Source organism: Oncorhynchus kisutch, linkage group LG28 (assembly GCF_002021735.2).
Source record: "Oncorhynchus kisutch isolate 150728-3 linkage group LG28, Okis_V2, whole genome shotgun sequence".
In the NCBI taxonomy this organism is placed as follows: Eukaryota; Metazoa; Chordata; class Actinopteri; order Salmoniformes; family Salmonidae; genus Oncorhynchus; species Oncorhynchus kisutch.
Window position 1 is genome coordinate 1,606,203 of NC_034201.2, and position 18,552 is coordinate 1,624,754.

An 18,552-nucleotide genomic window follows, 5' to 3' on the forward strand; every position below is an offset into this window, starting at 1 on the left:
TCAATTAAAGAGGGCAGTCCATAAGAAGTAAACGAAGGATATCAAGTATCTGGAAAGATTCTGAATGAAGGAATGGTCAAGATCCCTCCCAATGTATTCAACAATGTCATAAAACATTTTTGCATTTATTTTATACAGTATTTTTTTCTCATCTTTTAGCAAAGGTACCAATAATTATAGACCTGACTGTACATCTCTGCTTACACTTGAACCAGCTGCGTTGAAAAACAAACCTGTAAGCAAAGCTGCAACGATATTCATAAAATAGAGGGGCTAATAATAGCTGAAGGGATGGTCATAAACATGAAACCCTGCCAGCAAATTATTACCCCCCAGTGTACAAAAACTATTTATGGCATCAGCTGGGTTAGTCAGGTCAATATATTTGTGTCAACACTGAATGACCATCTGGAAAATACTTCTTTTTTCTCTCATGACATAACTCCTCATTGGAGGATCTACTGTTAGGCAATACCAAAGGTTCTCATGCCTTTTTGCTTCAATGTTTTTCATGTTACCATTGTATACACCCCAACAACATTTTCTGAGTGTTCCTTATGGAAGGACACATCTTTTGATTCTTTCAAATTCCTCAGGCCTACTCATTTTGAGAGAGGGCAATGCATGTAACCTTTTATACGTTGTCCGGTCAGGGTTAACTGGATACAATATTGTATTTATCCTTTAAGTTGAGGTGAGAGACTGGTTTTATATTTACTCTGGAAATAAGGATATGTCAGTGTCAAAAATTTTGGCAACGTGGAAATTAAGTAAACCTGCGTTGAGTGAGCGTTATGAACTACATTTCCCATCATCCCGCTGACGTCAGAGGGCTTTGTTCCAAACCACACGGTCGCCATTTTTGTTGAGTATTTTGAGTACTTATCAGTCAGTGGTCGTGACATAATTTGTAACCGTACTTGAAATATCGTTCCCTTAGCTTGGCTGGAAAGTACAGGGTCTTATTACAGAACTTGACTACCAGTTGTTTGAGGTGAGGGTATCTTTATGTTTAACAGCGAAATATAAGCTCATTACATTAAACTTAAAAGCGCAATAAACCATCTTGACGTTAAAGCTAATGTTAGCTACCGAGCAATCAACGTTAGCCAATGCTCTTCGCTCCGAGAACTGTCGAAGTTGCAGCATGTTAGCTTATTTCGTGTTATTTTCAGCTTGCCTGAAGATAACTCTGATATTAGCATATCGAAACTTAACGATAAACAGTTGTCTAACGTTAGTTAGCTACTTGTTGTGTGCTAACGTTAACGCAGTAGTGATTTGTTGGTTTGTTGACATAGCTAGTTAACACTTAGCTAGCGTTAGTTAGCTAACATAACACAAGGAAGTGGTTTCCACTAACTTAGTTACCACAGCCACGTAAAAATGAATGACAACCACAATTTAGGTTTGTCTTAATTTAATGTTAGGCTTGGGTATACATTTAGCGGTGGGTTTAGGTTTAAGAATAAGTTACATTGTGGAAATAGGCGGGCTTTATGATTCTGTTGTAGGAACCAAAAGTGTTTTTTATTTTATTAATTTTACCTTTATTTAACTAAGTTAGTCATTTAAGAACAAATTCTTATTTTCAATGACGGCCTAGGAACAGTGGGTTAACTGGCTGTTCAGGGGCAGAACGACAGATTTGTACCTTGTCAGCTCGGGGATTTGAACTAGTAACTTTCCGGTTACTAGTCCAACGCTCTAACCACTAGGCTACCTTGCCACAATTGTTAACGAGTTACGTTACTGATATGTCACAGCTAACTTTTTATGTGTAGATGTTAAGCGATTTAAACAGCATAACACATACCAGCTAGCGTTTAGCTAGCATCTGTCCAGCCAATCATGGGATAGCCTACTTCAGCTGTATTAATACATTTTGTTCTGAAGTCGGAAATGAAGTATGTCCACAGTCCAGTCACATCTGACACGATATGAGACGTGACAAGCAGACAGTCAGGCTAGCTTTTCACCAGAGCCATGCCAGGGGCAGCGCGTTCCTTTCATTGCAGCTGGTATGGATTTTACAACCAAGATGTACAGGAATGCATGAGGATAGGCTTTCTAAGAAGTCTTAATTTTTATTGCATAGACTCACTGCCTTTCCTTGTTTGGCAGATGCGGCGTTCCAAGCGCATGCGACACCCTGATGGCTGGGTTGAGGAGTATAGCTATGAGGAGAAGCAGGACATTCGCAAACGGCAGAGGCGAAGTTCCCATAGCAGTGACCGGGAAAAGAGACAGAGGCGGTACCACCACGACAAAACATACGAAAGGTAAATAAGGCACTCAGCTCATGTGCCATCAACTATTCAAGTTAAGATGAATAATGAATGTCATTGATTGTATTTAGGGTCAGCATTGTTGAAAATGTTCAGCCAACATTCTTGAAGATGCTGTCATAAAACCTCTATCAGAACATATAACATGTTTATTATGGCAAGGGGAATTCAAATGTAAACACCATTGACTATTAATTGTAAACAGTTAAACAATCAATCACAGGGATAGTATTTCTGGACATTAACTGACATTTTGTTCTATTTACAATTTATATAGGCCTAAAAATGTATATATACTTTTGTCTATTTACGATTGCATTGAACAAGTATGCAAGTACAAGTTTGCAGGTTCCACAGCAATCATAAACACAGTATTGACCAATAAATCCTTGGTGTTCTTGCTGAGAGGTGGGATTTACTACTATAACATTGTCCATTCCAGGCATGTATGTGGAATGTGTGTGTGAGAGGTTGGAAAGGCATGACTGTGCAGTCCGATCTATAATATAGGTGTCGGCGGAGAGGGGAAGAAGGTCTTTAGATACTTGGCTGATGCTGCCTACCGGCGCCTGACCGGCCAAGACATAACACCCCTGCTGCAAGGGCTGATGAATAATACCTCACGCCTGAGATTACCTTATCAACAACCCTGTTGTATTCTGTATTCGTCCCTTATTCTCATCTTTAGCAAGTGGCCGTTTGTCGAGCCAATGAAGGTGATCAGTCAGAATTTCACTTGCAGTGCATTTGTATGATCGCCGTTGTATCCCATCATACAAACCATCAAAAGATTGCTGTGATTAAGCAATGTCTCCCACTTGATAATGAATATGAACTTGTAGTTTCTAGGTTGAGGTTGTTTTAACTGTAGTCTACCTTGACTACAGGTGTCACCTTGACTCTAAGAAGCTGGAGCGCAGAGCCCAGGAGCCCAGTGTGGAGCGAGAGAGCCATGGGGACAAGGAGAGGGATGGGGCCATGGGTGAGACGTGTAAGGAGCGGAGGAACAGAGACTGGCACCACTACAGCAAATCTTCCGCACGCAGTGGCCGTAGCCACCAGAGCTGTCGCACACGACACCGCTCCCGCCGTCACAGCCAGGGGCGCTCAGACTCGGTATGATACTCTCCACCTGTTTAACTCTTTCTGTCTGTGGAATTGGGTGATCGCATAGTAGAACAGTAATCATCTATGGTTGATAATTTTGTTATTGGGGTTATTTGAACTTGCATAATTATTACTAATTGGTCTGGTATTCCAAAACAGTGCTCTGCTTTATTATTAAAAATAATGTTAAACAATCATTTCAATCTTAAGTGATTGGAATGAAAGTTTGGATTAAGATATTTATTTTGGCGCAAATATTAGATGCTTCCATAAAACTCAGCCATTGAACCGTGGATGATGTTCCGCTGCACTTCTGTTGTATAACTACTCTTATCATTTATTGAAAGAACTTCTATTGTGAGTCATGTCTGAAAATATGTTGCCATGTTTTTCTTCTGTAACACACATTATGGTGGCACCTGTGCGTTTCTCGGGGATGCATTTGAAATTGCTGCTGCCGTGGCCTGGCCTGGGTTTCTGAATGGGCCGAATATCCTCCCCCTCATCAACTTCCTCCCGCTGAATGAATGATTGGCGCATTCTGGCCTGGTTCTGGCGGGTTTATGATGATCATGGTGGTGATGCTGTTGGCCATGAACCCCCCCCTCTCTCCAGAGGAGTCACCGCAGGAAGAGATCCAGAAGTTTTGAGGATGATGAGGAGGGTCACCTGATCTATCACAATGGACTCGTACTAAAAGCAAGATGTATAGAACACCAACCTTTCTTTCTGTAACCCTTTTGTCTGATGTATGTTTGAATTATGTCAGTGTAGGTAGGGTATAGCTTCGGGGCATTGGAATATTTTAAGAAATATTGTAAAGCTTTGAGATTTGGAAGTTTTTTTTCTCTCTATCCGTCTATTAGCAGTAAGGCTAGAGAACTATTATTGTAGTAGTTTCCTAGTAATAGGAGTGAAGTGACACATGCTATGTAGCCAGAGTGAGTAGCTGTGGTGTAGACAGCTGCTAGTCTAGTTATCTGTTCTTGTTGTAGATACTCTGTTCTGATGTATTAACAGCTTCTCCTTTGCCCCTTTAGATGAGATTGTATCCACTTTAGGAGAAGGGGCTTTCGGGAAAGTGGTGGAATGTATCGACAACCCAAAGTAAGTAACATCTTTATTTCTTGTTCAAGCCAACCAAATGGGTTTACACTCATGGCATTATCTTCTCTCTGTCAACCTCTGCTTTTGTAGTGATGACACGAGGGTGGCACTGAAGATCATTAAGAACATTGATCGTTACCGGGAGGCTGCTATGTCTGAGATAGAGGTGCTGGAACAGATGAACTCCCTGGATGATGAGAGAACCTTGTGAGCAACCGGGACTAAGGGACACACATTTTAGCCTACAACATTCTTATATACCTCTGACCAAATTCTTAGCTGATTGGAGGTGATATACGAACAGGTGGTAATCAATGTTCCCTCTAAGCTGCGTGTGGCTGCGCACTTCCTCCAGGACTGCCAGGCGACGGAAGAGATTGAACTTCACTGAGTTCGCCGTATTAGTTTGCACTATATAGATTGTTTTTTTTGTGATTGAAACAACATATCAGCCCCTTTTTTCAATGCAACAAACCAAACCAAATCTAACTTTGCAAGATTGAGTTTGTAATTTAGTTGTAGGCAGAGGGGTAGCTGTCGAGTGGTCTTTCATTCAGATCAGAGCACATAGCCATGCGTGTGCACATTTGTTGATATTCTTTGCTAGTTATTAGCCCAGTTATAATTAAGTATAGGTCCGCAATGGGGAATTACTGCTTCCTACAAGAGTGCAATATGTAGGCTACAATTCAAGCTGTCTTTGAAAAGCCAGTCTGGTAAAAAACAAAAGCTTACGTCTTAATTAAAGGGGACGTTTTGTTTTTTGACGGGCCTCTAATATGCAAATAAGCCAACGGGCAGAGGGATAGCCTACATTGTCTAATTCATTGTATGGTAATTAATTATATTTAGTAGTGTTTACATTTTTTTTTGCATCATACAACACAATGCAATGTAGTCACCTATTTGGCCCATGATGTTACAGACCAAGTAAAAAATCATGAATTAATGTCAAGCCCTTCATGTAAAAACGTTTTAAAAAATCTCATGCAATGTAGGCCTACATTGAACAGCACATATAGGCTACTGTAGGCTATATCATAGAAATCAAAAGCTATTTCCATGTGAAAATGTTATGGGATTTGCTCCATTGGTTTTGTTGATAGGCCTACATTATGCTCAAATTGGCCACTGTCTAAAACTGTAAGGGTATTGTCTAGTTATCTGTTCTTGTTGTAGATACTCTGTTCTGATGTACGAACAGCTTCTCCTTTGCCCCTTGTAAACGTGTGCCGAAAGTTGCACAAAAATCTCACAATGTTCAAGTTTCCACTCACAAGACCAAAACTTTGCTCAGTGTCCCAAAAAAAGAGGGCATATTTGTGTTAATGTGTTTTCTTATTGCCCTCATACAGTGGCTGTGTGCGTATGCTGGACTGGTTCGATTACCATGGCCACATCTGCATTGTGTTTGAGCTTCTGGGTCTCAGCACTTTTGACTTTCTGAAGGAGAACGGCTTCATGCCTTTCACTGTGGACCAGATCAGACACATGGCCTACCAGATCTTCAGAGCTGTGTCCTGTGAGTAAAACTCTGGTGCAAAACTCTGTTCAGGACGAGTGTACCTTTTTTTCCCTGGAGGCCGAATCGTCTCTTGTTGTGATGACTGCTGCTGCCTACTTGGCCAGGTCTCCCTTGTAAAAGAGACTCCCTGTCTCAATGGGACTTTTCTGGTTAAATGTAAATATAGACAATATACAGCTTGATGTTTTTAGAAAAAGCAACATGGAAATGGGAAGTTCTATTTCTGTATATTGAGTTGGAATTTGAATAACCTAATACTAATTATCTTCATTTCAAATCATTAACTTGCACAGTGTGCTCTATACCATCAGATGGTGGATAGTTTTATTTATGTAAATTGGAATTTAGGAACAAAGGAAGGTATCTTAACACCTGCACTCATTTTTATTTCATAGTTCTCCATCGAAATAAACTGACCCACACTGACCTGAAGCCAGAGAACATTCTCTTTGTCAATTCTGACTATGACATGGAATACAATGCCAAAATGGTAAGTTGACTGACCATTGCAAGTTGAGAGCACACATAGACTATTTAGATATTGACAACCTTTATTTAAGCATTTTAAAACACTTCAGTTTTTCCAGTCATGCGTATCATCCAATCCAACTGTCAATGGTTTAACAATTTATAAATACTAGTATGGCCAGATCAGCACCCCCCTACCCAGTCCCTTCAGTCAGTAGGTCCAGATTGGCACACCACTACCCAGTCCCCTCCAGTCAGTATGGACCGCTGCAGCAGACAGCGTGTAATAAATGTCTTGTGTTTTCAAATGCAGAAACGGGATGAGAGAACTTTGAAAAACCTAGATGTGAAAGTGGTGGATTTTGGTAACGCCACCTTTGACCATGAGCACCACACCTCTGTGGTCTCCACCCGCCATTACAGAGCACCGGAGGTCATCCTTGGTAAGTGGCGAGAAACCAATGTGTTGGCGAAAGTGAGGAATGCAAGTCTAAATTGTTGTAATGTTTGTTTTCACAGAGCTGGGGTGGAATCAGTCATGTGATGTGTGGAGTCTGGGCTGCATTCTCCTAGAGTACTATCTTGGGTTAACACTGTTCCAGGTAGGTACAGGAGCAGTGGTGGGAGTTTCTTTCAGCAAAAATATTTTTATTGATACAATTGCCTTCCTGCCATTTTTGTAGCCTGGGTGCCAGTCTTTCTGCTTAGGGCTGTGGTGGTCATGAAATTGTCAGCTGGTGACTGTCATGCAAATAACTGCCAGTCAGATGGTAAATTACCATGAATTAACATAAACATGTTTAGCATCTCCGGGCTTCCACACACAACCTACAAGCTACTGATGTGGAGACTAATAAATACCACTTAATACAGCCTACACCAACAAAATGAATCCATTATTTATTTTGGGCAGGTCTAAAGAAACATTATGGTTTGATGAAAATGTAGCCTATTTCAGAAGAGTAGAATGGCATATTCTGAGTCGTCCTTATATTAGGCCCTGATCTGGCTATGCCATATTAGTTTATATAGCAGACAATATTTGCACAATATTTGCTTAATTCTTCTGGCATTATTTTATAGTAAGAAGAATATAATTGAACACAGCTTAATAAAATATAAATGTATATTTTTCCCAAATGATTTCCGGGGGTGTGTGCACATGCGGCTGTTCTGTGTTGAGCACTTAACAAAGTGAATTCTCCCCCATGAACTCGGGGAGGGGACTGTGGATCAGTCTCCGTTCGTACGTTAGTCACATGCGATATCTGACAGCACTGGCCCGATTTTGACGAAACTCGTGTGAATGATGTATCTTGCCATAGAGATCCTTCATTTACAAAATTACCGATTGGCCTAAGGCGGGACCTACAGTAATAGTCACACGCGATCTCTCAAATTTCTTATTCGAAATTTGACGAGCACTTGATAATATTGTCACCCATCAGACTATCCTCAATTTAATCCGGTCTTTTACATATAGTCTACTAATGTGTGGAAGTATTTTTGGATTTAGAATGGCCCACCAAAAAATTTAACATGTCATCCTTAGCCTGCACTCGGAATAGCGAATGTAGGTTATGTGCGGTTATAAAACAAATTCAAAAAGTATAAGCCTGGTAGGCTACACCAGTTGTAAAGCAGATTCATGTGCTTAATTTTAAGAATTGAGCAAAAAATACTGCAGCACGAGGAAAGCGAGGATCCTCTTTTTAAATAGTGACTAGTCAAAACTGTTTTCACATGCGATTGCTCATAAGAACCACTCTGTTCCAGGGGTCTACAGGCTACGTTTAGTTATTCGGCCACTTCAGTTGTGATACAAACCTTATCAAAACATTTAGACCTATGAACTAGGTGATGCCTGCGACTGCTTTCAAAAAGGTGCAATAAATGTATGCGCCGCTTCTTGCCTAGTGCATCATTCAAAGGTGATAATATTCTCACCCCTCAGACTATTCTGAATCAAATGTTGTCTTTACATGTACTAAATAATGTGTGAAATTAGTTTGAATTGAAAATGTGCGAATATCACGCACCTGTCGGGGGGGGGGGGGGGGGAAGACATGTCATCCGTATGCACTTAAATATTAAATGGAGGACGCTTTTCCCGCAGTTCATTTTCATGCCAGCCGGGTAGGCTACTCCAGTTGTAAAGCAAAGCAATGTGCTGAATATTAGGAAGGTAGAGAAATAAATAATGTAGGCCTAGCCTATGGAGAGCTGATGGATCCACTTTTTAATGGAGGCCATCAGCTTTTCTCACAATTACATAGCCTATAGAAATGTTGCGCAACTTGGGCTTATTATAGGAAAACTTATTTAATTCCATGCATCAGCCAGCTATGAGGAGCTGGCTCTGGCTGCGCCACGGGCAACCCTAATTCACTCAAACTGTGAATGCCAGGGCTCTCATGAAGGGTTTGATTAGATTTTTGATTACATTTGCATTGACGTCAGCGTGATTAGAGGGACAATAGAGCGCTGAGTACCAGGCCATTAGCAAGTTTGGTAAGCTACTAATTACCATCAGCGGCGGCATAGCGCAGTTTTGGAGAAGCCTCGTTACCTTGACTCAGCGGTCACATAGAATTTGACTGCAGTCATGACTTTTGACTGCTGCTGTAGCGGTAACACAGTCACCGTAACAACCTTATTTCTACTCTTACCATCTCCTGGAATTGTCATGCCATGTTTTGGCATGACAATGGAGTAGGCAAAAGCACAAACAGATCTGGAACCAGGCTCAATTTTGGGGGGGACTTTAACTTTGTGAAATTTCAGACGCATGACAGCAAAGAACACCTGGCCATGATGGAGAGGGTTCTGGGGCCCATACCTGTCCACCTACTACAGAAAACGAAGTATGTTTAGTGTTTGTTAATGATTTTTGGTTGATAACCCTGAGTCTCAATTTCAAGATGCAGATTTACATAATCATTGACAAATGGTTGTTGTCAATTAAGAGTGTGTAAATGTATGTTTTTAAATTGTCCCCCAGGAAGCGGCGGTATGTGCATCATGACCGGCTGGACTGGGATGAACACAGTTCCTCAGGGAGATATGTGAGGAAGCACTGCAAACCACTCAAGGTAAAACTCAAACTTACAGTTACCTGTATGATAAGCACCATGCACATTAGGGTCCACAATGGAAGTAAGTCACTGACTTAATTGTACTGTCCCTGTCACGTTTAATAAAATGTATGTACTGTGTTCTTTAAAAAAAATATATGTTTTTACTAGTTTATAAAAATCAATCAATTCAGTAGCAACTAGCAAGCACCTTTTTGTGAATCAGAAATTCCACAATACAATCGCTGGTACAACCTCAATTGATCTGCACACATGAAATACTGTACAACAACTAGATGCTGTTTCTAATATGTACCGTTTTTCTTGTCCCCTTAGCAATACATGTCCTCCAGGAGCTCAGACCACGAGCAGCTATTTGACCTGATCCACAGTATGATGGAGTATGACGTGTCCAGGAGGCTCACCCTGGAAGAGGCCATCTGGCATCCATTCTTCCACCCCATGAGGAAGGAGAGGAAAAAGTGACCCTGAAGACCACAGCACTCACTACTCTACATTTCTCTACTCCAAGGGAGACTTCTATAGACTGCATCAGTCCGCTATCTATGAGATTATTACCCTTGTTTACATACCGATTGAGTTTACCTGCCTGCTTCCTTCAGATTTAATTTATTTAACTTGTGAATCCTCTTGATCCCTTTTGATTTGTGAATAAATTTGTTTACTATGTTCTCAAAATTGTGTTCCTTCATATTGAACTAACCCCCTTTTTTTTTACTTCAGATTAATTGATTTGACATAGAATATTGTCATCGGGAAAATATTATTGCTCTTTAAAGTTGATTGATTGCTAGACATATTTTCTGGTAATTTTCAAGGCACTATGTATGGTCAGTAAGACAGTGATAAGAATGCAGTCTATTGGTCTACTTGTAGTAGTCATATTTATCCAGTTGATGGCAATACAACATCCCATGACTAGATTCCAGTTCCACACATGCAAGAGATGGGATTTGAAATAGACAAGTGCACTGTCCTTGATACGTTTTAAAATGTATTTGTTGATACAACATTTGAATAAATAACATTGAGTGTGACATTTCAATCCACCCCCATTATTTTCCATCAATGGTTCATTTTATATTTCAATATTTTTTCAAAGTACAGTACCATTTAATGGATTATGTCAAATCGATTAATGTTATTACTTTGCTTTGTTTTGAATAAGAGTTTAATTGGTTTCATTATTCAGGTTTTCATGCATTTATTCACCATTATTCTAGAGGTGAATTCTCAGGCAGGCTATTTTTATTGAAGGAACTTCGGAGAGTGCTAAGAATGGTATTTGGCACCCTGTCTCTGTCTTACTGGTCTAAATCATTCGACCTGAGAGCGCGTGAGCGCAACTACACAGCCTACGCTACTGTTGCGTCCAGCTTTCCTCCCCATTCACTTATACTCAGATGTAAACGTTCATTCTAGTGATGCCGCTGATGCTGTAACAAAGTGGCATTTTAAAAAATCGATTATTTCTAGCAGGAAATGTTGCACACAGGAAAAGTGTTTACAATTTATTTCTAGTAGTTTTTTGGCTGCCAACGTCAGGATGGGATCCCACGCAAAGTCAGCGAATAAGAAGGCCAAGGAATCTATCAACTGCCTCAAATCAAACTTTTCATATTGTTTAGTCGGGATGTTAATTGTCTTTTGTATCATGCTGTCGGTGTGTTCTATGGCGTTTTGTTTTTTGGTCAATTTCAAGACATCTTACCTGGAGTACAGAGTGCATACATTGGAGATGGAGAGAATGTTCCTGATCCATCCCGATGCATCCGCGCAGGATGAGAATGGAACAGTACCTGGTCTCCAGGATATCATTGAAAAAATTGTGCAAGAGGTGAGGATGACTTAACATTTTTATAAAGTTAAACGTATCAGACTGATACAAATGCAAGGATGATTTTTCACATTTTCGAATACAGTAAGGTTGCCGTTTTTTTTATCAACATTGTGGTAGCTGATCACCATAATCAAGTAACTAGGGCTGTTAAAAAAACAAACAAATTAATTGCAAGATTTGCACTGATTAATCACGATTAAACGCCAATTCGGAAATTGCAAAAATTGAGCTGTAATTTTAAGATTTTTTATACAAAAAGCATTTACAAGAATATTTACTTATTGATTTTGTCCAAAGTAACAGTAAGTAAAATCAGGTAAATTGATGAAGCACACTTTCTTTAACCTCAAAGTCAACTTGTTGTGACATCACACTGTTTTTTAATTGTATAGATAGCTTTGTTTTTAGCTGTATAGATTATGTATTTGTATGTTTTCAGTGTATTTTGAATGCTTTCAGACAATTCGATTAATCATGATTAAAAATGGACTGATTAGCTCTGAAAGCCCTTTATGTAACAAGACTAATCTCTAGGCTAACTACTAATTTGACGCCTTAATTCAGACTGATCATCAAATTCGAGATCCATTCAAAAATGGTTGTCCCATTTCTACCACTACTCTACCACATTTCTACCACTACTTACAGTGGGGCAAAAAAGTATTTAGTCAGCCACCAATTGTGCAAGTTCTCCCACTTAAAAACATGAGAGAGGCCTGTAATTTTCATCATAGGTACACTTCAACTATGACAGACAAAATGAGAGAAAAAATCCAGAAAATCAAATTTTAGGATTTTTAATTTATTTATTTGCAAATTATGGTGGAAAATAAGTATTTGGTCACCTACAAACAAGCAAGATTTCTGGCTCTCACAGACCTGTAACTTCTTTAAGAGGCTCCTCTGTCCTTCACTCGTTACCTGTATTAACGGCACCTGTTTGAACTTGTTATCAGTATAAAAGACACCTGTCCACAACCTCAAACAGTCACACTCCAAACTCCACTATGGCCAAGACCAAAGAGCTGTCAAAGGACACCAGAAACAAAATTGTAGACCTGCACCAGGCTGGGAAGACTGAATCTGCAATAGGTAAGCAGCTTGGTTTGAAGAAATCAACTGTGGGAGCAATTATTAGGAAATGGAAGACATACAAGACCACTGATAATCTCCCTCGATCTAGGGCTCCACGCAAGATCTCACCCCGTGGGGTCAAAATGAAAACAAGAACGGTGAGGAAAAATCCCAGAACCACATAGGGGGACCTAGTGAATGACCTGCAGAGAGCTGGGACCAAAGTAACAAAGCCTACCATCAGTAACACACTACGCCGCCAGGGACTCAAATCCTGCAGTGCCAGACATGTCCCCCTGCTTAAGCCAGTACATGTCCAGGCCCGTCTGAAGTTTGCTAGAGAGCATTTGGATGATCCAGAAGAAGATTGGGAGAATGTCATATGGTCAGATGAAACCAAAATATAACTTTTTGGTAAAAACTCAACTCGTGTTTGGAGGACAAAGAATGCTAAGTTGCATCCAAAGAACACCATACCTACTGTGAAGCATGGGGGTGGAAACATCATGCTTTGGGGCTGCTTTTCTGCAAAGGGACCAGGACGACTGATCCGTGTAAAGGAAACAATGAATGGGGCCATGTATCGTGAGATTTTGAGTAAAAACCTCCTTCCATCAGCAAGGGCATTGAAGGTGAAACGTGGCTGGGTCTTTCAGCATGACAAGGATCCCAAACACACCGCCCGGGCAACGAAGGAGCGGCTTCGTAAGAAGCATTTCAAGATCCTGGAGTGGCCTAGCCAGTCTCCAGATCTCAACCCCATAGGAAATCTTTGGAGGGAGTTGAAAGTCCGTGTTGCCCAGCAACAGCCCCAAAACATAACTGCTCTAGAGGAGATCTGCATGGAGGAATGGGCCAAAATACCAGCAACAGTGTGTGAAAACCTTGTGAAGACTTACAGAAAACGTTTGACCTCTGTCATTGCCAACAAAGGGTATATAACAAAGTATTGAGAAACTTTTGTTATTGACCAAATACTTATTTTCCACCATCATTTACAAATAAATTCATAACAAATCCTACAATGTGATTTTCTGGATTTTCTTTTCTCATTTTGTCTGCCAAAGTTTAAGTGTACCTATGATAAAAATGGCACAATTGGTGGCTGACTAAATACTTTTTTGCCCCACTGTACATCTTACATTCAAATAAACATTATGCACTGTGTATCCTTGTTGTCCCCTTTCAGAGACTGACCATAGCACTGCCCAAACTTCGCACTGCCAGGGAGGTCATTCAAGAGTGCTCCTGTCCTCCAGGTATGTTTCCTACTCTATGAAATCAAATCAAATGTTATTTGTCACATACACATGGTTAGCAGATATTAATGCGAGTGTAGCGAAATGCTTGTGCTTCTAGTTCCAGCAATGCAGTAATAACCAACGAGTAATCTAACCTAACAATTCCAAAACTACTACCTTATACACACAAGTGTGAAGGGATAAAGAATATGTACATAAAGATATATGAATGAATGATGGTACACAACGGCATAGGCAAGATGCAGTAGATGGTATCGAGTACAGTATATACATATGAGATGAGTAATGTAGGGTATGTAAACATTATATTAAGTGGCATTGTGAGGCCTTCCGGGTAGCGCAGTGGTCTAGGGCACTGCATCGCAGCGCTAGCTGTGCCACCAGAGACTCTGGATTCGGGCCCAGGCTCTGTCACAGCCAGCCGCGACCGGGAGGTCGGTGGGGCGACGCACAATTGGCCTAGCCTCGTCCGGGTTAGGGAGGGTTTGGCCGATAGGGATATCCTTGTCTCATCTCGCACCAGCGACTCCTGTGGCAGGCCGGGCGCAGTGCGCGATAACCAAGGTGGCCAGGTGCACGGTGTTTCCTCCAACATCTTGTTGTGGCTGGCTTCCAGGTTGGAGCCGCGCTGTGTTAAGAAGCAGTGGGGCATGGTTGGGTTGGCTTTCGACCTTCGTCTCTCCCGAGCCCGTACGGGAGTTGTAGAGATGAGACAAGATGGTAATTACTAACAAATGGATACCAAGAAATCTGGGAGAAAAGGGGGTAAAATTTTAAATAAATAAATAAAGTGACTAGTGCTAACTTTTTTTTTACATCTATTTCCATTATTAAAGTGGCTGGAGTTGAGTCAGTATGTTGGCAGCAGCTACTCAATGTTAGTGGTGGCTGTTTAACAGTCTGATGGCCTTGAGATATAAGCTGTTTTTCAGTCCCTGCTTTGATGCACCTGTACTGATCTTGCCTTCTGGATGATAGCAGGGTGAACAGGCAGTGGCTCGGGTGGTTGTTGTCCTTGGTGATGTTTATGGCCTTCCTGTGACATCGGGTGGTGTAGGTGTCCTGGAGGGCAGGTAGTTTGCCTTACGGTTGTGGGCGGAGCAGTTGCCGTACCAGGCAGTGACAGGATGCTCTCGATTGTGCATCTGTAAAAGTTTGTAAGTGCTTTTGGTGACAAGCCAAATTACTTCAGCCTCCTGAGGTTGAAGAGGCGCTGATGCGCCTTCTTCACAACGCTGTCTGTGTGGGTGGACCAGTTTGTCCGTGATGTGTACGCAGAGGAACTTAACTTACTACCCTTTCCACTACTGTCCCGTCGATGTGGATAGGGGGGTGCTCCCTCTGCTGTTTCCTGAAGTCCACGATCATCTCCTTTGTTTTGTTGACTTTGAGTGTGAGGTTATTTTCCTGACACCACACTCCGAGGGCCTTCACCTCCTCCCTGTAGGCCGTCTCGTTGTTATTGGTAATCAAGCCTACCACTGTAGTGTCGTCTGCAAACTTAATGATTGAGTTGGAGGCGTGCATGGCCACGCAGTCGTGGGTGAACAGGGAGTACAGGATAGGGCTCAGAACGCACCCTTGTGGGGCCCCAGTGTTGAGGATCAGCAGGGTGGAGATGTTGTTACCTACCCTCACCACCTGGGGGCGGCCCGTCAGGAAGTCCAGTACCCAGTTGCACAGGGCGGGGGCGAGACCCAGGGTCTCGAGCTTGATAACAAGTTTGGAGGGTACTATGGTGTTAAATGCTGAGCTGTAGTCGATGAACAGCATTCTCACATAGGTATTCCTTTTGTCCAGATGGGTTAGGGCAGTGTGGTTGCGATTGCATCGTCTGTGGACCTATTGTGGCGGTAAGCAAATTGGAGTGGGTCTAGTGTGTTAGATAAGTTATATGTGTATATATATTTATATATGTCAGGTAGGGTGGAGGGGATATGGTCCTTGACTCTCAAAGCACTTCATGATGATGGAAGTGAGTGCTACAGGGCGGTAGTCGTTTAGCTCAGTTACCTTAGCTTTCTTGGGAACAGGAACAATGGTGGCCCTCTTGAAGCATGTGGGGACAGCAGACTGGGATAAGGATTGATTGAATATGTCCGTAAACACACCAGCCAGCTGGTCTGCGCATGCTCTGAGGACGCGGCTGGGGATGCCGTCTGGGCCTGCAGCCTTGCGAGGGTTAACACGTTTAAATGTTTTACTCATGTTGGCTGCAGTGAACGAGAGTCCGCAGGTTTTGGTAGCGGGCCGTGTCAGTGGCACTGTATTGTCCTCAAAGCGAGCAAAGAAGTCATTTAGTCTGTCTGGGAGCAAGACATCCTGGTGCGCGACGGGGCTGGTTTTCTTTTTGTAATCCGTGATTGACTGTAGACCCTGCCACATACCTCTTGTGTCTGAGCCGTTGAATTGCGACTCTACTTTGTCTCTATACTGACGCTTAGCTTGTTTGATTGCTTTGCGGAGGGAATAGCTACACATGTTTCCGGTCACCTTGCCCTAGTTAAAAGCAGTCGTTCACGCTTTCAGTTTCGCGCGAATGCTGCCATCAATCCACGGTTTCTGGTTTGGGAATGTTTTAATAGTTGCTGTGGGTACGACATCGCCGATATACTTTCTAATGAACTCGCTCACCGAATCAGCGTATTCATCAATGTTGTTGTTGGACGCAATGCGGAACATATCCCAATCCACGTGATCGAAGCAGTCTTGAAGCGTGGAATCAGATTCGTCGGACCAGCATTGAACAGACCTGAGCGCGGGAGCTTCCTGTTTTAGTTTCTGTCTATAGGCTGGAAGCAACTAAATGGAGTCGTGGTCTTTTCCAAAAGGAGGGCGGGGGAGGGCCTTATATGCGTGCGGAAGTTAGAATAACAATGATCCAGTGTTTTACCAGCCCTGGTTGCACAATCGATATGCTGATAGAATTTAGGGAGTCTTGCTTTCAGATTAGCCTTGTTAAAATCCCCAGCTTCAATGAATGCAGCCTCAGGATATGTGGTTTCCAGTTTACATAGAGTCAAATAAAGTTAGTTCAGGGCCATCGATGTGTCTGCTTGGGGGGGGGGGAATATATACGGCTGTGATTATAATCGAAGAGAATTCTATTGGTAGATAATGCAGTTGACATTTGATTGTGAGGAATTCTAAGTCAGGTGAACAGAAGGACTTGAGTTCCTGTATGTTGTTATGATCACACCAAGTCGTGTTAATCATAAGGCATACTCCCCCGCCCCTCTTCTTACCAGAAAGATGCTTGTTTCTGTCAGCGTGATGCGTGACGGTGGCTTCTACTGCCAGGTTGATAGAAGGAATTTCAAATATTAAATGGTTTACTTACATTATCAGTCAACTTGACTTTTCTCAAACAGTTCAACAAAGTAGTCATCATTTTAATTAGTGTTATTCAATTGAAAACTATTCAGAGGAAGACAATGCTCAGGTATAGGCATATAAGCACATCTATTTGCAAAGTGTTATTTTTGCTAAGCCTGTTAATGGTCAACATAATAAAGCATTTGGAAAGTATTCAGACCCCTTGAATTTTTCCACATTTTGTTACTTTACAGCCTTATTCTAAATTGGATTACATTTTTTTTGAATTTCCTCAATCCACACACAATAGCCCATAATGACAAAGCGAAAACAGGTTTTTAGACATTTTGCAACTGTATAAAAAATTAAAACAGAAATACCTTATTTACATAAGTATTCAAACCCTTTGCTATGAGACTCGAAATTGAGCTCAGGTGCATCCTGTTTTGATTGATCATCCTTGAGATGTTTCTACAACTTGATTGGAGTCCATCTGTGGTAAATTCAATTGATTGGACATGATTTAGAAAGGCACACGCCTGTCTGTACAAGGTCCCACAGCTGACAGTGAATGTCGGAGCAAAAACCAAGCCATGAGGTCGAAGGAATTGTCCGTAGAGCTCCAAGACAGGATTGTGTCGAGGCACAGACCTGGGGAAGGGTACCAAAACACTTCTGCATCATTGAAGGTCCCAAAGAACACAGTGGCCTCCATCATTATTAAATGGATGAAGTTTGGAACCACCAATACTCTTCCTAGAGCTGCCAGCCCGGCCAAACTGAGCAATCTGGGGAGAAGTGTCTTAGTCAGGGAGGGGACCGATAACCCGATTGTCACTCTGAAAGAGCTCTAGAGTTCCTCTGTGGAGATGGGAGAACATTCCAGAAGGACAACCATCTCTGCAGCACTCCACCAGTCAGGCCTTTATGGCAGAGTGGCCAGACAGAAGCCACTTCTCAGTAAAAGGCACATTACAGCCGCTTGGAGTTTGCCAAAAAGACTCTCAGACCATGAGAAACAAGATTCTCTGGTCTGATGACACCAACATTGAACGTCTGAATGCCAAGTGTCACGTCTGGAGGAAACCTGGCACCATCCCTACGGTGAAGCATGGTGGTTTCAGCATCATGCTGTGGGGATGTTTTTCAGTGGCAGGGACTGGGAGACTAGTCAGGATCGAGGGAATGAGGAACGGAGCAAAGTACAGAGAGATCCTTGATGAAAACCTGCTCCAGAGTGCTCAGAACCTCAGACTGGTGGCGAAGGTACACCTTCCAACAGGACAGCGACCCAAAGACAATGCAGGAGTGGCTTCGGGACAAGTCTCTGAATGTCCTTGAGTGGCCTAGCCAGAGCCCGGACTTGAATCCGATCGAACATCTCTGGAGAGCCCTGAAATTAGCTGTCCAGCAACACTCCCCATCCAAACTGACAGAGCTTGAGAGGGTCTACAGAAAAGAATGGGAGAAT

At 42.1% G+C, this 18,552-nt stretch overlaps 2 protein-coding genes across 4 annotated transcripts in view; both read left to right on the top strand.

Moving 5' to 3' along the window:
• Positions 1 to 867: 867 nt before the first annotated feature.
• On the top strand, positions 868 to 10,635 carry clk4b (CDC-like kinase 4b). 3 transcript variants are annotated; one of them, XM_020465136.2, is made up of 13 exons: positions 868 to 994; positions 2,125 to 2,282; positions 3,176 to 3,404; positions 4,011 to 4,101; positions 4,436 to 4,502; positions 4,593 to 4,709; positions 5,858 to 6,024; positions 6,423 to 6,517; positions 6,809 to 6,938; positions 7,015 to 7,097; positions 9,280 to 9,359; positions 9,497 to 9,587; positions 9,906 to 10,627. In XM_020465136.2, the coding sequence occupies exons 2-13, from the start codon at positions 2,125 to 2,127 to the stop codon at positions 10,053 to 10,055; spliced, it is 1,458 nt and encodes a 485-aa protein (XP_020320725.1). In that variant the 5' UTR covers positions 868 to 994; the 3' UTR covers positions 10,056 to 10,627. The 3 variants fall into 3 exon arrangements, with proteins under 3 accessions (XP_020320725.1, XP_031663486.1, XP_020320724.1); XM_020465135.2 differs by having other exon boundaries at positions 870 to 2,021; positions 9,906 to 10,635; XM_031807626.1 differs by lacking the exon at positions 4,011 to 4,101 and having other exon boundaries at positions 9,906 to 10,635.
• Positions 10,636 to 10,903: 268 nt separating this feature from the next.
• Positions 10,904 to 18,552, top strand: part of LOC109873150 (collagen alpha-1(XXIII) chain) — a 154,769-nt gene continuing 147,120 nt past the window's right edge. The window contains exons 1-2 of the mRNA XM_020464716.2: positions 10,904 to 11,427; positions 13,694 to 13,763. Of these exons, the coding sequence (XP_020320305.1) occupies positions 11,137 to 11,427; positions 13,694 to 13,763 (361 nt within the window). The 5' untranslated portion in view covers positions 10,904 to 11,136. The remainder of the gene's footprint in view (positions 11,428 to 13,693; positions 13,764 to 18,552) is intronic.

Bases quoted from the DNA above. Each gene is read 5' to 3' on its own strand.
- clk4b (XM_020465135.2), top strand. From the start codon at position 1,941: ATGAGACGTGACAAGCAGACAGTCAGGCTAGCTTTTCACCAGAGCCAT. The intron at 4,102-4,435 runs GTATAGAACACC...TTGCCCCTTTAG, and splicing joins ACTCGTACTAAAAGCAAGAT to ATGAGATTGTATCCACTTTA. The intron at 9,588-9,905 runs GTAAAACTCAAA...TTGTCCCCTTAG, and splicing joins AGCACTGCAAACCACTCAAG to CAATACATGTCCTCCAGGAG.